This window comes from Uloborus diversus, chromosome 6, assembly GCF_026930045.1.
Source record: "Uloborus diversus isolate 005 chromosome 6, Udiv.v.3.1, whole genome shotgun sequence".
Lineage (NCBI taxonomy): Eukaryota > Metazoa > Arthropoda > Arachnida > Araneae > Uloboridae > Uloborus > Uloborus diversus.
In genome coordinates, this window is record NC_072736.1 from 14844802 (window position 1) to 14858912 (window position 14111).

The 14111-nt window shown below is 36.8% G+C and overlaps 1 protein-coding gene across 1 annotated transcript in view; it reads right to left on the reverse strand.

Annotated features, from left to right (window-relative positions):
* LOC129225242 (putative methyltransferase DDB_G0268948) overlaps positions 1-3633 on the reverse strand; it is a 50314-nt gene extending 46681 nt beyond the window's left edge. Inside the window, exon 1 of the mRNA XM_054859817.1 lies at positions 3489-3633. Within this exon, the coding sequence (XP_054715792.1) occupies positions 3489-3587 (99 nt within the window). The 5' untranslated portion in view covers positions 3588-3633. The remainder of the gene's footprint in view (positions 1-3488) is intronic.
* Positions 3634-14111: the final 10478 nt, after the last annotated feature.

The window sequence follows — 14111 nt, forward strand, 5'->3', positions numbered from 1 at the left end:
TGTTTTCAGCATATGAAAGTTGTTTCTTTAGCTATGTTTATTGATTGTAGTGGAAGTTTATCATTAGCTGGCCTCATATTTTGGTACATTTAGGATGTGCGACTAATTATGTTTATTCTGTTGGACTTTTTCCCGTCACATGGGTGAGTTTTTGAATTGAAATAACTCTCTTTTTCCTTCCTGTTTCTATTTTTGAAACACAGTTTGTATCGTTAAAAGAACATGTTAAATTAAGATTGTTTGGATTTCTTTAAGTGAAACAGAGTTGAACAAAAAAGATTGTTTTTTAAGGATTTTAACTAAAGCTTAATTGGAATCTGATGGCTTGATATTAAATTAATGCTTATTGGTATTTAATAAGTCTTGGTGCTTTAGTTTCACGTAATCAACCAAAAAGTGTGTGTCATTTTATGTAAAAAGCTGATTGTAATTGTACATAAATATTTCAGATATAGGCTATCAGATGTAACTCATTTTAACGTGAGCACAGATTATAGTTGATAATGCATGCATTTTCATCTTTTGTGCTAATTGAAAATACTCATAACTTGTGTCATTGATAACTATGATTAAAGTTAAAGAGATTTTTGCCAAAACTATGCTGTACTGGTGTTTTGCAAACCTTGTATTACGCGTATTTGTTTACTCCTTAGCGCTTTAGAAACTGATGTCAGAGTAATACAAAAACATCAATTGGACATCTCTTTCATTTTTAAGTAGCCCATGCAACGCCGGGCACGCAGCTAGTATACTTAAGTTTTCTGTACCTAACACTTTTAAACCTAATTTCATTGAAATATTTTTGCAAATGAAAGATTTTTCAGAACCATTATCGAAAATAATAAAAATTACTTCAGAGGAATCTTTCCCGATTATTTCTGTTTTAATACATTGCAATAATACACCTTGCTTCTGTTTATCCGCTTTATAATTAGAAATAGTCTCGCTACTATTTACAATTACTTCGGATTTGTTAGCACTACAAATTTTATTTTCATTTTGACCTACCCTCTTATTTTCTTGTTTGAAACAAATAGCTTGATTATGACGTTTCCTACACAACGTGCAAACTTTCCCGCTTTTACAAAATCTAATTCGACAACCTATTTGCAAACATAAGAAACATCGATTTGAGCTAATCAACCTATTTCTTTTTTCATCCAATGTTAGTGAGCTGCATTGCTCCGATTTATGATTTGAAATGTTACAAAAGACACAAGTATCAGATTCTGTCGAAACAACCAATTCCGTAGCTGAAGAGCCGTTTCTTTGAAACTTATCTACACCGTATTGTTTCGACGAAAAATTTCGTTTGCTTCCTTTACTATAAGCCGTAGTTTCTGAAGGGCTAATGTGAGAAGTTTTCTCCCCAGCATTTATTGCAGTATACAAAAATAACATTAACTCATCCAAAGAATGACTACTATCTGAGCGATTTTTACTGAATTCTAATGCTAAATCCGAAGGAAAAAGCTTCATTACAATAGTTGATAAAAGCGTACTAAAACTGTCCGATTAGATTCCTAAAGACTCAAGGGATCGGATTTGCGTTTGGCATTCGAAATAAAGGGTGTCCCAAAATTAACGCAAGATTTGAATTTGCCGCCATTTTTGCAATAAATGGTTGGCAACCCTGAAAAAAGAACAATTTGACAGCTGAGAGTTTAGGGTAATCAAAAATGGAGCGTTATACGATACAATAACGCGCTTTCATTATTGAACAATTGTTTCAGAAATAATGAAAGTTGAGGCTGGTCAAGCAGTTACTGTTATTGGCGCTCGGTATCGCAACACGGTAATGCACGGGTGGTTGTGGGCTTGTTGACATAGACCTTTGAATTCAAATAACCCCATAAGAAGAAATTTAAAAATGTTAAATCACACGACCTAGCGTGCCAATTCTGATGACCAAAATGAGAGAGTACGCGACTAGGAAATGCCTGATGCAATAATTGAAATGCTTCACTCTCTCTAGCTGTATGGTACAATAACACCCCATTTTTACTAACCCTAAACTCTCAACTGTCAAATTGTTCTTTTTTCATGGCTGCCAACAATTTATTGAAAAAATGGTGGCAAATTCAAATCTTGCGTTAATTTTGGGACACCCTTTACAAATCACGCAATCCTGCTAAATTGTTCGAGTTTTTTACTGGACTTATTTTATCCAAAACACTTATCTGGACAACAGAATTACAATAACAACAACCAAAAAAAAAAAGACGAAGCAAGCTTTCTTATACAGCTGGCGTAGCAGCGCCATCTGAAGAAATTAGCATAATTTGCAACAATCCTCATTATAATAGCCAACTTAAAGGGCAGTTCACTTATCGGCCATCCGTCCCGTCCATCCCGTTTTTTTGACGTGACGGACTGCCGACGAAAACAGGGTAGCATTCACATTCGGTCGCCGCACATCAATCACGTGGCTGAAATCACCCACCAGAGAAAAGAGTGCGCTGCTTGGCGGGAACCAATTAAATGCTGTCCTGCTTTTGACGGCCATCAGGTATCAAGGTTCTTCAGATCGAAACCGGTCCCATCAAAGACGGCTTGCTGTCATGGCAACCAGCAAAGAAAACCTGTTTCGGGAGGAAAGAAACTTGATGGACGGAACGGACGGCCGATATGTGAAGAGGCCCTTACTGATCGAGCAACGCTTATGACGTCACCAACAATGAAACTCGCGCCGCGGTATGATTAATTTGATAATATTTTGTATAATGTTTGACATGCAGGTAAAGGCTTTATTTTGACGAGGCTAGACTGTTTTACTGGTAAGACTCATTTCAGTGGAATGAAGAAACGAAAAAGTGGTCAACAATGAACGCTATCTACTAGAATTTATGTTTCATCTACTGGAGTTAGAGTTAAATTTCAAAAATAAAAATATCGCCAAACAGGCAATTGCGGTACTGGATCCAGTAACTTAACTGTTTCCTGGTAGAAACAGTCATTTTAGGCAAGGGCGGACCCAGAATTTTTTCAAGGGAGGGGCGATTGATTTTTATTACATACTTTTTACTATGTATACTGATTTTAAATTATTGATCACAAAAATTTGTGACTTTCATTCCGAAACAGTTCCGAGATATGGTCATACCCCCCCCCCCCCCTTCTCCCAACATCAATGAAACTCGCCTAAATTTGTGTTTTTTGAACTTCATTTTCGAAAAATTACTGGTGGAGTGTCCCTCAAGGGAGGGACGATCGTCCCTATCGCCCCTCCCTTGTATCCGCCCCTGATTTTAGGAGAGTGAAGAAACGAAAAACTGGTCAACGATGAACGCTATCTACCGGAGTTTAGGGTTCATCCACTGATGGAGTAAGGGTTTAAATGTCAACTATCAAAACATCACCAAACAGGCAATGGCTTCGTTCAAATGTAGAAGCAATTTTCACACGTTTTTCCTTGACGGGCGATTTTCTACTTATAAATAAACAGATTCTTATTATATTATTGATTCGACTTATAAATAAACACCTACCTTTTCCCCTACATAGTTCAAAACGATGTCCACTAGATCCGTAGGTGGCAAGGGCCTAAAGGAGCTGTAGGCTCTTACCTGATCTCCTTTGTCATACATTTTTTCCCTCGCACGAAAACGAAAAACTAAAGCGTAAACACAAACTGTATCAACTTTGTAACTATTTCTTACACTCTTTCCTTTTTATGCTTTTAAATATGAGACATGATACGTGGGTGTGCGTTTATGATATGTACATTAAAGTATATTTAATCTTTTAAACCAAGACTGAGCAAACAGAGAGAGGTAAAAAGTTTCTTTAACTACTCATAGATATATAAATAAACCGTAACGTGTTATTTTACGACACTCGTTTAGGCATTTGTTTTCAGATTCTGGTTTATTTTCGAAAAAATGAAGTGTTTAAGATCTGTTGTTAGCTTATGAATAAGTATTAAGTCATTTCTGACGAAATTCTGCATAGAAAATGGACAAATAGTCATTTGAGTGAAACGAAAACGCGTCAAGAAACTTGTTGTCTTGTCAATATGTGCTATTTTTATTCGTTTTTGAGCAATCACGATTGCTTATTGCTTTTATTTGACTGTTTTGATGTCCTATGATTTTATTTCCCCCCGCCTCCCTCTGCCAGCACCACCGTCGACCGGCTCCTCACGATGCTGCTCCTCTAGCGAAAACCGTCTCCAGGTTGCACCCATATCCTACACACACGCGCATACATACACAACTCCACACACGCACACACACACAAACAAATACACACATACACAAACACATACACACACACAAACACATACACATACACACAACTACCCACACATTCATGACTGCACACAAACACAAACAAATCACACATACACATACCCCGCCCCCACGCACACAAACACTCATACACATAACTACCCACGCACTCGAGCTTGCACACACACACAAACACACATGCCTACACACACATATACATACCCCTACACACACATACACATACCCCTACCCACAAACACACATACCCCCCACGCACAAACACACACGCCTACATACACACACACACACACACACACTCGTGATTGCGAAAAACATAATTTGAATTTAAGATGATAAAATTCAAATTAACTTTTTTTTGAGCAATCACGATTGCTTATTGTTCTCACTTGACCATCCTTGGCGTTGTGGTTCCTTTTTCAGCTTGGACCAAGGACACCAGCACCACCGCCCACCGGCCTCTGCAGGCGCGGCTCCGAGCACCGACTCCTGGAATCCGTTTCTCCTGGTCGGGGGCGTCCATGTCCTACCCCCCACACACGCTCACACACATACACACTCACATGTACACACGCCTAACGTGCATACACACAGGTCTATGCACACGCACAAGCCCACACATGCATGCACGCGCGCCTACGCACACACACACAGAGCTATACACACGTAACCACCCAGGAAGAGGGGCAAGTTTGGGGGGACAGGAGCCGTTTCTAGAAACAATAACTCCAATGAGTAGGGCCTTGTCGCAACTCGTGATTGCGAAATAAATAATTTGAATTCAAAACGTCAGAATTCAAATTATTTTTTTTTTTTTTTTTCTTCTCGTTCTACTCATATTTTAGCACAACGCATTTTTCCTAAAAATACGCGCTTATAAATACGCGCTTTGTAGGTGAAAAGAAATTCAACACTTTTGGTTAAAATGCTGTATAATTAATTGTGAGGAGAAGAAAAAATGAGGAACAGAACGATGAAGGTGCTTTTGTGTGAGAGTGCATATCAGCATCAGGATTTAGTAGTTTGGAATTTATTGATGAAATAATGAATCATGCTATAAATATAAATATTTTAAAGGAAAATCTTGAAACATTAGCCCAAAATTTGGTTGTTGGAAACAACTTTTTTTGAGCAATCACGATTGCTTATTGCTTTTATTTGACTGTATTGATGTCCTATGATTTTATTTTCACACCAGCACTCTCTGCAGCACCACCGTCGACCGGCTTCCTCAGGATTCTGCTCCTCTAGCGAAAACAGTCTCCAGGTTGCAGCCATATCCTACACACACACGCATACATACACATACGTACACAAACACATACACACACACCTACACACAACTACCCCCACACATTCATGCCTGCACACAGACACAAACACATATGCCTACACCCATACACATCCCCCCCACACACACAAACACTCATACACACAACTACCCACACACTTATACATGCACACAGACACAAACACACATGCCTACACACATACACATACCCCTACACACAAACACACATACCCTACACACACACATAAACACACACGCCTACATACACACACACACCACACTCGGGATTGCGAAAAACATAATTTGAATTCAAGAGGTCAAAATTCAAATTAATTTTTCTTTTTTTTTTCTTTTCTTTTTCTTTTTCTTTTTTTTTTAAATCAAAATAACGATAAGAAGTACATGGTTTTCAACGTTTGCGTCTGGTGCCTCAAAAATTGTTCTTAAGCTTACAAAATATCTCCTCAATCGCAATATTCAAAGGTAATGTAACATGTTTAGCGATATCTGGAGGCTAGATTACGAAAATACGATATTGAAACGAAGAGCGAACTAGAAACAGTAAGGGCTCGAAGTGTGGTTGAACACTTACTCAGAAATTGCACAAAACAAAAAAAAAAAAAAAAGAAAAAGAAAGAAAGAAAAAAAACAATGAAATCTATTCCCAGACGTTTAAAAACTGTTGTGAATGTTGAATGATATTCTACTAAATAATAACTTAATAAAAAGTTAGATTATTTATTAATACAGGGTGAGGCAGGGAAACTCGCAATTTCTCTGAATATATATCAACTATTTTTCCATATGTTATCCCAATTATCTATTAGTATATATATAAAAATGAATGTTTGTCTGTATGTCATCCATGAACTCAAAAACTACCCGGCATTGGCTGAAACTTTCACCGTTTGTTATTTTTGGTACTGGGAATGTTTATAGACCAGTTCGAAAAAAATCCGATCGATAGTTCCTTTTTTATTCCAATTTAAGTCACAATCCATTGGATAAATACGAATAAAATGATCGGCTGCAGAAATTAATTCGCGTGAAAGATCTCATTGATAAGAAGTTAGCATTTTTCTTGAGTTTGAACAAATAAATTCTTTCTTTATTGTTTTACGGCTTTTCATGCAACGGGGGGATTTAAAACTTTTTCTATTTGATATTTTTTAGCGATTGATTGATCTTGCAAACTGCGTGAGTACAAAATTTGAGTATAGTCACGGCTTCACTTGATACCTGGACCGATTATTATGAAAATTGCTATATATATGTATTTTTCCACGGAGAAGGTGCATAATATGCTCATTGAAGCCACTCGCCACCAGGTGGCACTGCAGAGTTACAACTTCTGCCCCGTTCAACCGATTGTCATGAAAATCAGTATAATGATGTATTTTTTTGTTGGCGTAGCAACGCGCGTCGGGTGCAGCTAGTCTGTATATATAAAATAGCTTGTCCTGACTGACAATCAACGCTCAGCAAAAACTACTGAGACTAGAAAGATGAAATTTGGAACATAGGTTAATTTTATAATGTAAGCGCGTGTTAAGAAAGGATTTTTGGAAATTTCAATTTTAAGGGTGTGAAACGGGATGGGGAACGTTCTGCACTCATATGAGAAATTCTCAAGAACGGGCTCGAGTTCAGAGTCGAACCAGGTATTAAAAAATTAGAAATTTTACGAGGGTTACAAATATTCCAGCCTCATCCACGTAGGATGCTAATTAACGGATATATTAATTAAAAACTCAATTTTATGTCCACTTGAGCAAACGTCTATGCCAAGAAATGGTCTGATTTTTTCGGTTTTTGTACCGTTGGAAAGCTCGTAAAAAATAATCATTTCGAAAATATCCGCAAGGACTAGAGCCACGGATATCGAAAAATGACTACAAAAAAAGTTATAAGCGTTTGAAGTAAGAATTAATTTATTTCAAAAACTTTCTCTTAGTTAAAAAGTTATTTTCTTCCTCTATTTTTTGCGCGAGATCAATTTTAGCTTGAAGAAAAGCTGAACAATATTATTTGTTGCCATTTCTTGCTTGAGTATCAAAAAGTAAAATTTCTTGCAAGTGGTTCTTAACGCATTGGGGCTTTGTTTCTCTCTCTGTATGTGTAGCATGGCATTTAAAATATATTCCCTTTTGGTTTGGTTTTCGCAAGGCAATGTTTTCATGTACGATTTTAATGGATGCGTAGTCTTTAAAAAAAAAATCTGACTCTTGCTGGTTTTGTTTACGTTATTTTTAAGGGTGAATGATATGTTTTGTTCTAATGGCGATATTGAGGAATATTTCTCTTGTTTGAAAGGTGTTTTTTATTTGATGAATATTTTCGAAACTATTCCAGACGAGGATTTTTAAAGAGCCGTCGACTCTCCTTGAAAACTGTTACCTTTATTATATCGGAAACACGTTTTTTTTTTTTTTTTTTGAGCAATCACGATTGCTTATTGCTTTCATTTGACTGTTTTTGGCGTGCTATCATTTTATGTTCCCACCGCCACCCTCCGCACCATCACCGTCGACCGGCTCCTCACGATGCTGCACCTCTAGCGAAAGCCGTCTCCAGGTTGCATCCATGTCCTACACACATGCGCATACATACACGCACCTGCACAAGCACACATAGACCTACACACACACACACCTACAAACACATACACACACGCATACATACAGACACCTACACATACACACACAAAAACATACACACAACTACCCACACATACACACACAAAAACACACACACTTACCCACACATTCATGCCTGCACATAGACATAAACACATATGCCTGCACACACATACACATACTCCACCCTCACGCACGCTCATTCATACACACAATTACTCACACACTTATTCCAGCACACAGACACGAACACACATGCCTACTACACATACCCCTACACACAAACACACACGCCTACACACACACACACTCGTGATTGCGAAAAACATAATTTGAATTCAAGATGTCGAAATTCAAATTTTTTTTTTTTTTTTTTTTTGTTATAGGTACTTTACGGCACATTATTAATCTTGGCGATTGTTTTTGTATAGCTTATTGTTAGTATGTTTGATTAAACCTACGTAGAAACTATTTGTTTGGCGAAATTATGCATTATTTTCTCACTGTGCTTTTTTTTTTTTTTTTTTGAGAAAAAAACAAGAATTGAAACGAAACTAATAAAATGAAATATAATTTTCCAAATAATTAAACCAAGTCATTTAAAGTAAAAAAGTCCACTAAATGAAAAACTCCAGTAATTCAACAAATAGACTTTAAATGATCTAGTAACATGTAAAATTATTTGCTAAATGAACAAATCGAGTCATAATTAAATGCGAACGTTCCATTAAAATAGAAATTAGAAAAGACGGAGCAGGCATGATGACGATGTAAGCATATTTTTAAAATGTTCTTACATTTTACGGGATACGGGATACAAGATTTCCTTTTCGTCCTAGATGTACTGTGTTTTTTAATTACGTTGTTTTTCTGCTGGGTAATTTTCGTTTAAACATTTTCGTTAAAAACATTGGATCGCTAATCGGTCGGAGTTCGCTTCGCTCGCTAATTATGCGGGTTACTGTAGCGCGGTCGTTTGGCGCGTTTGCCGATAAGCAATAGAATTGCGGGATTTTTTTTACAATTTATAAACTACTGTTTATAAACTACTGTTAATGTAACTTTGATATTATTTTTGTTTATTTGGCGAAATATTTAAATTGCAAATAAATGTTTTTAGCTATTTAAAGGTTGTTTACACATTTTAGTAAAACAAATTGATTATTTTACATCAGAGGGGGAGAGAGGATCCCTTTCAATCATGGAACTTTTTTCTCTTTGAACATGTTGCTAATCGATCGGAGTTCACATCACTCGCTAATCGGCAGCTGGGTCATTTGGCGAGTTTGGCGATAAACGATAGATTTGCGGAATTTTTTACTTTTGAAAGCTACTGTTAATGTAATTTGACGCCTTTTTCGTTTATTTGGCGAGACGTTTTTAATTGCAAAAAAAGAAGAAACATTCGCTTCACTCGCAAAAATGCTGAGTTCCGGTATCGCGGTCGCTTGACGAGTTAGGTGATAACAATAGTTGGTAGATTATTTTAAGTTTCAAAGCAACTGTAAATGTAATTCAATGTTCTGGCGAATTGTTTTGAATTTCAAAGAAATTTTGATTTGTTTTTAACCGAATGAAATATACGACTTTTTCTTCTTTTTTTTCTGACGACGATTTTCGAATGTCCCAAGGCATTTTTTTGAGCAATCACGATTGCTTATTGCTTTCATTTGACTGTTTTGATGTGCTATCATTTTATTTTCCCACCAGCACCCTCTGCAGCACCACCGTCGATTGGCTCCTCACGATGCTGCTCCTATAGCGAAAACCGTCTCCAGGCTGCATTCATATCCTACACACACGCGCATACATACACTGGTGTGCAAAAATTAAGGACGAGACGGTTTTTTCAATATAACTTTGTACAAAAGCTTTCCAAATCAACACATTTAATACCGTAAGATCCCCAATACGTAAGGACATGTGTAATGTAAGCAACACTTACTGAAAGAGAAATCAGAGGGATAAAAAGAAGCTTTATTGAAAAAGTAGCATGGAGCGCAATGCGACTGAAGGCCGAAACATCCCTGTGATGGGTGTCCAGCAAGAAACATCCGGTCTCTAGTAGGGGATATGATCTCCCCCGACTGCTAGGCAGGTTTCACAGCGTCTGCCCATGCTGAGAATGAGGGTGTCGATGAGTTGTTGAGGCATTGCTGCCCATTCGTCTTGCAGCGCCAATCGAAGCTCCCGAATCGTTACTGGTGGTAAGGTACGAGCTGCCAAGCGTCTGCCTAGAAAATCCCATACATGCTCGATGGAATTGAGATCCGGAGATCGTGCCGGCCAATCCATACGTTCAATATCCTCACTCTCTAAGAGCTGTTCAGCAGCTACTGTGCGATGACATGGTGCATTGTCGTCCATGGAAAGGAACTGCGGACCCATAGCGCCTCTAAAAAAAACGCACATATGGAAGAAGAATCTCGTTACAATAACGGGTCCCGTTGACTGAACCTGCGTCGAAGATGTGAAGGTCTGTACGACTACCAAGCATGATGCCTCTCCAAACGAGAACACCGCGACCTCCATACCTGTCCCTTTCAATGATGTTCGAGGAATGATTGCGACTTCCCCGCTCTCTCCAGACGAGTATGCGATGAGAATCTCTACTCAGACTGAATCTGCTCTCATCTGTAAAGAGTACTCGTCCCCATTCATTGTCTCTCCAATTCCGGTGTTCCCGACACCACAGAGAATGCCTTCTCCGATGGGCAGGCGTTAGAGGTACACACCGTATAGGGCGTCGTGCAAACAGACCACCACCGTGCAGTCTTCTGGCCACGGTAAAACGCGATATCGGTCGTGTCGCCTGTGTCGTGTGTCTAGCGATTTCTCGCGCTGTCTGCCGCCTGTTTCTTCTGGCCTGTAAGACAATATACCGGTCATCTGCGGGTGTGGTTCCTCGTGGACGACCACTACTGAACCCCCGGATAGCTGTTCCTGTAGTTTGAAATTGTCTCCAAAGTCGTGAAACGATGCTGTGAGCAATTCCAAACTCTGCAGTCACACTTGTCACACTGCGGGCTTCCTCCAACTTCCCAATGATTCGACCTCGGGTAAAAGCATCCAGATGCCGTCTAACAGATTGATTATTCGCCATTTCTCGCTGAGGCAGCAACTCGGTGTGATTTTAACTGCTATACGGCGAGCAATCTCTTTGCCAGAAATACTGATCTTACACCGACAGCATGCTTTATACTACTCAGACACTCCCCCATTACGTCTGCCTGCATATCTGCGCATGTGCTACCGTACATCACCTTACTTAATCTCCTGATTGCTCTTTCTGTCCGCTCTGCCTCTTCGTTTAGCTGATATGCTAATTTTTCGACTTCGTCCTTTATTTTTGCACACCAGTGTATATTACATTCCCTATATTTAAATATTTTTTGTAACTGTTCTTCAGTGAGATATAAAGTTTTATTTGTTTATTTATTAATTCATTTATAATGATTATTATTTTGTAAAATTAATGTAATACAAAAAAGCGTGGGGTGCTGTCTACTTACATTTTTGCTTTGACAACAAATGGAAGAAATTCAAGACAACTGATAAGACCCCCCCCCCTCACGCTTTTTTGTATTACATTAAAATTAAGTGATTGGTCAACTACTATCATCCAAAGATTATTTTTCACTTTTTAGTTCATTTTACTACGAAAGCGTGTTTTTTTAGTTTTTTAAACTATTGTTTTATTTTTCCGTTTTTTAGTCTTATGTTGGAGAATTATCAGGCGACGAAATTATTCATAAAACGAGTGCGAGGTAATATCTTAAAGTTAAGACGAGGGCACCCCGATGGGAAGCTACTGTGAGTCATCGATGTATGTTTGCGGAAATCATATTTATATTACTTTGAAAATTTGAGATGCATTTGAATAAAAGTTTTGTTCAACAATGGTCTGATCAGCAATGAATTTCCAATTGAAGGCTCACCTAAATTTCGGCATGAAATTAGTTAAAGAAAATTATATTTCGTGTTCTAATTACCTTGGAACATTGGAACAAATTTTGTCTGATGCAGAAAAATTAAAGGTTTTTGTAGATATTTTTAATATTTTTTGCGAGCATTTTTTAATGTTTTTTTTTTAATTTTCCTTTTTAACATTGTTGGATTTTTGCCAAAATATTGATTAAAATTGGAGGAAACTAACAATTAAAAGAGTTAATTAATTAATTTGATTATAGAATATTGCATTGACATCGGGTCTGAGGTCGCGTGCCAAATTTCAAAAGAATCCGATCGCAGGAAGTGGGCGAAATTTGAGCTGCAAGATTCCGTCACACGATATATACATACATACATACATACATACAGGTGAAGCTAATAAAAGCGTGTTAAAAAGGAAAAACATTTCAGCCGTTTACAACAATTGAGAAGAAATTGTGATAATTTCATATCTCCAAGGCAGCTATGGGTGCTTCAATAAATTGTTATTGAACCTAACTTTCTAGATAGATAAGTTTTACTGATGAGACAAAAAAAAAAAACTATTTGCGATTGTAGTAGGCAGAAGAAGAAAATATCTTTCTGTTATAAGTGGATTATTGTATGTCGTATGCATACTTGTTCTGACGGATAATAGTTTGATAGTTTATCAATGCCATAATAAGCACGTTTGCCATTGATAGTAGAAAGAAAAGCCAGCTGCTTTCCATTGAAAATTATATTTATTGTGTAAAATGTTGTTTAACTGACAATTTTTATTTTGGAAGGAAAAGCTGTAACTAAAATAGAGACGATTTTCGCAATTGTGAATTACACGAGATGGTCCTCTGTCCATTTATTTAAGCTCAGTACGTTCTTTAAGAGCTATTTTTTTCCTGTATCACGAATGGAGAGGAAAATTCAGCACAATAATTAAGGAAACATTTCAGCAAGTTCTTCATAAACATGCTTTTGAGAAAATGAAACACGAAAGAAATGGTTAGTTTTGCTAAACTTACAATAAAAAGAAGTAACTAATGAAATTTTACCTTAATTCAAGTTACTCTAGTAGCAAAAACACGCTGATTCCAATGATTAAAATTTAGTAGCATCTAAAAGACACTTCAATATCTTATGTAAAAAAAAATGAGTAAATTTAGAGCATTCCCCCATCTTCAAAAAAAAAAAAAAAAAACATCTGAAATAGAGGAAAAAATGAAATTTTCGGAAATTTTTGATTTTTTAAAGTACGATTTCGTTATCAAGAAATTCATAAACAATTACGAAATTAGAGCAGATAGTCAGTTATAGATAGTTTTTCAATCTGAATCATTTTTACTGCTATTTTTTCATTAAAAGAGCTTAGAAGAGTGATTTGAAATCTGAAGTAAATTGGCAAAATTTCAATATTTTAACAAATATTTCTCAGATTCAAAAAAAGATCCGAATAAATTTTACTTTGCTCTTTCCCAATAGAAATTTGTTTATAGAATTTGGAGATATTTATTTTTAAAGTGTACGTTTATAACTTATGGAGTTATTGAGTCACAAACTAGCTGCAATGAACTCTGAAAATTTAGGCTTAGCGTAAACATCAACTTCTAATTTCAATAACAAAGCAACAAACCGTTTTTAAGCTTCCATACTTTGCATTCCCTCATACATATGCATGGTTTACCTAAATAAAAATTTTCATTGAAATCTGTGACATGTCAGCCACAGCTGATTTGCTCATTTCGCATGGAATGACCCAGTTGCGAAACATATAATCTCTTTCTTTTTTTTTTTTTTAGAAAAGAAAACAATTGTTACTCTTACACGCATCAATAATTCCGTAACATTTCTGTTGAATAAATGTTAGAAACTATAGACGCGTTAAGGTATCATGGAATAAATACGTTATACATCATTTAATGAAGTTCTGAATATTTTGTGGCTATGCACCTTTATAAATAGGAGTGAAACAAGCTTTACTGCTACTAAAAATATCATTAAAATGTTATGAAG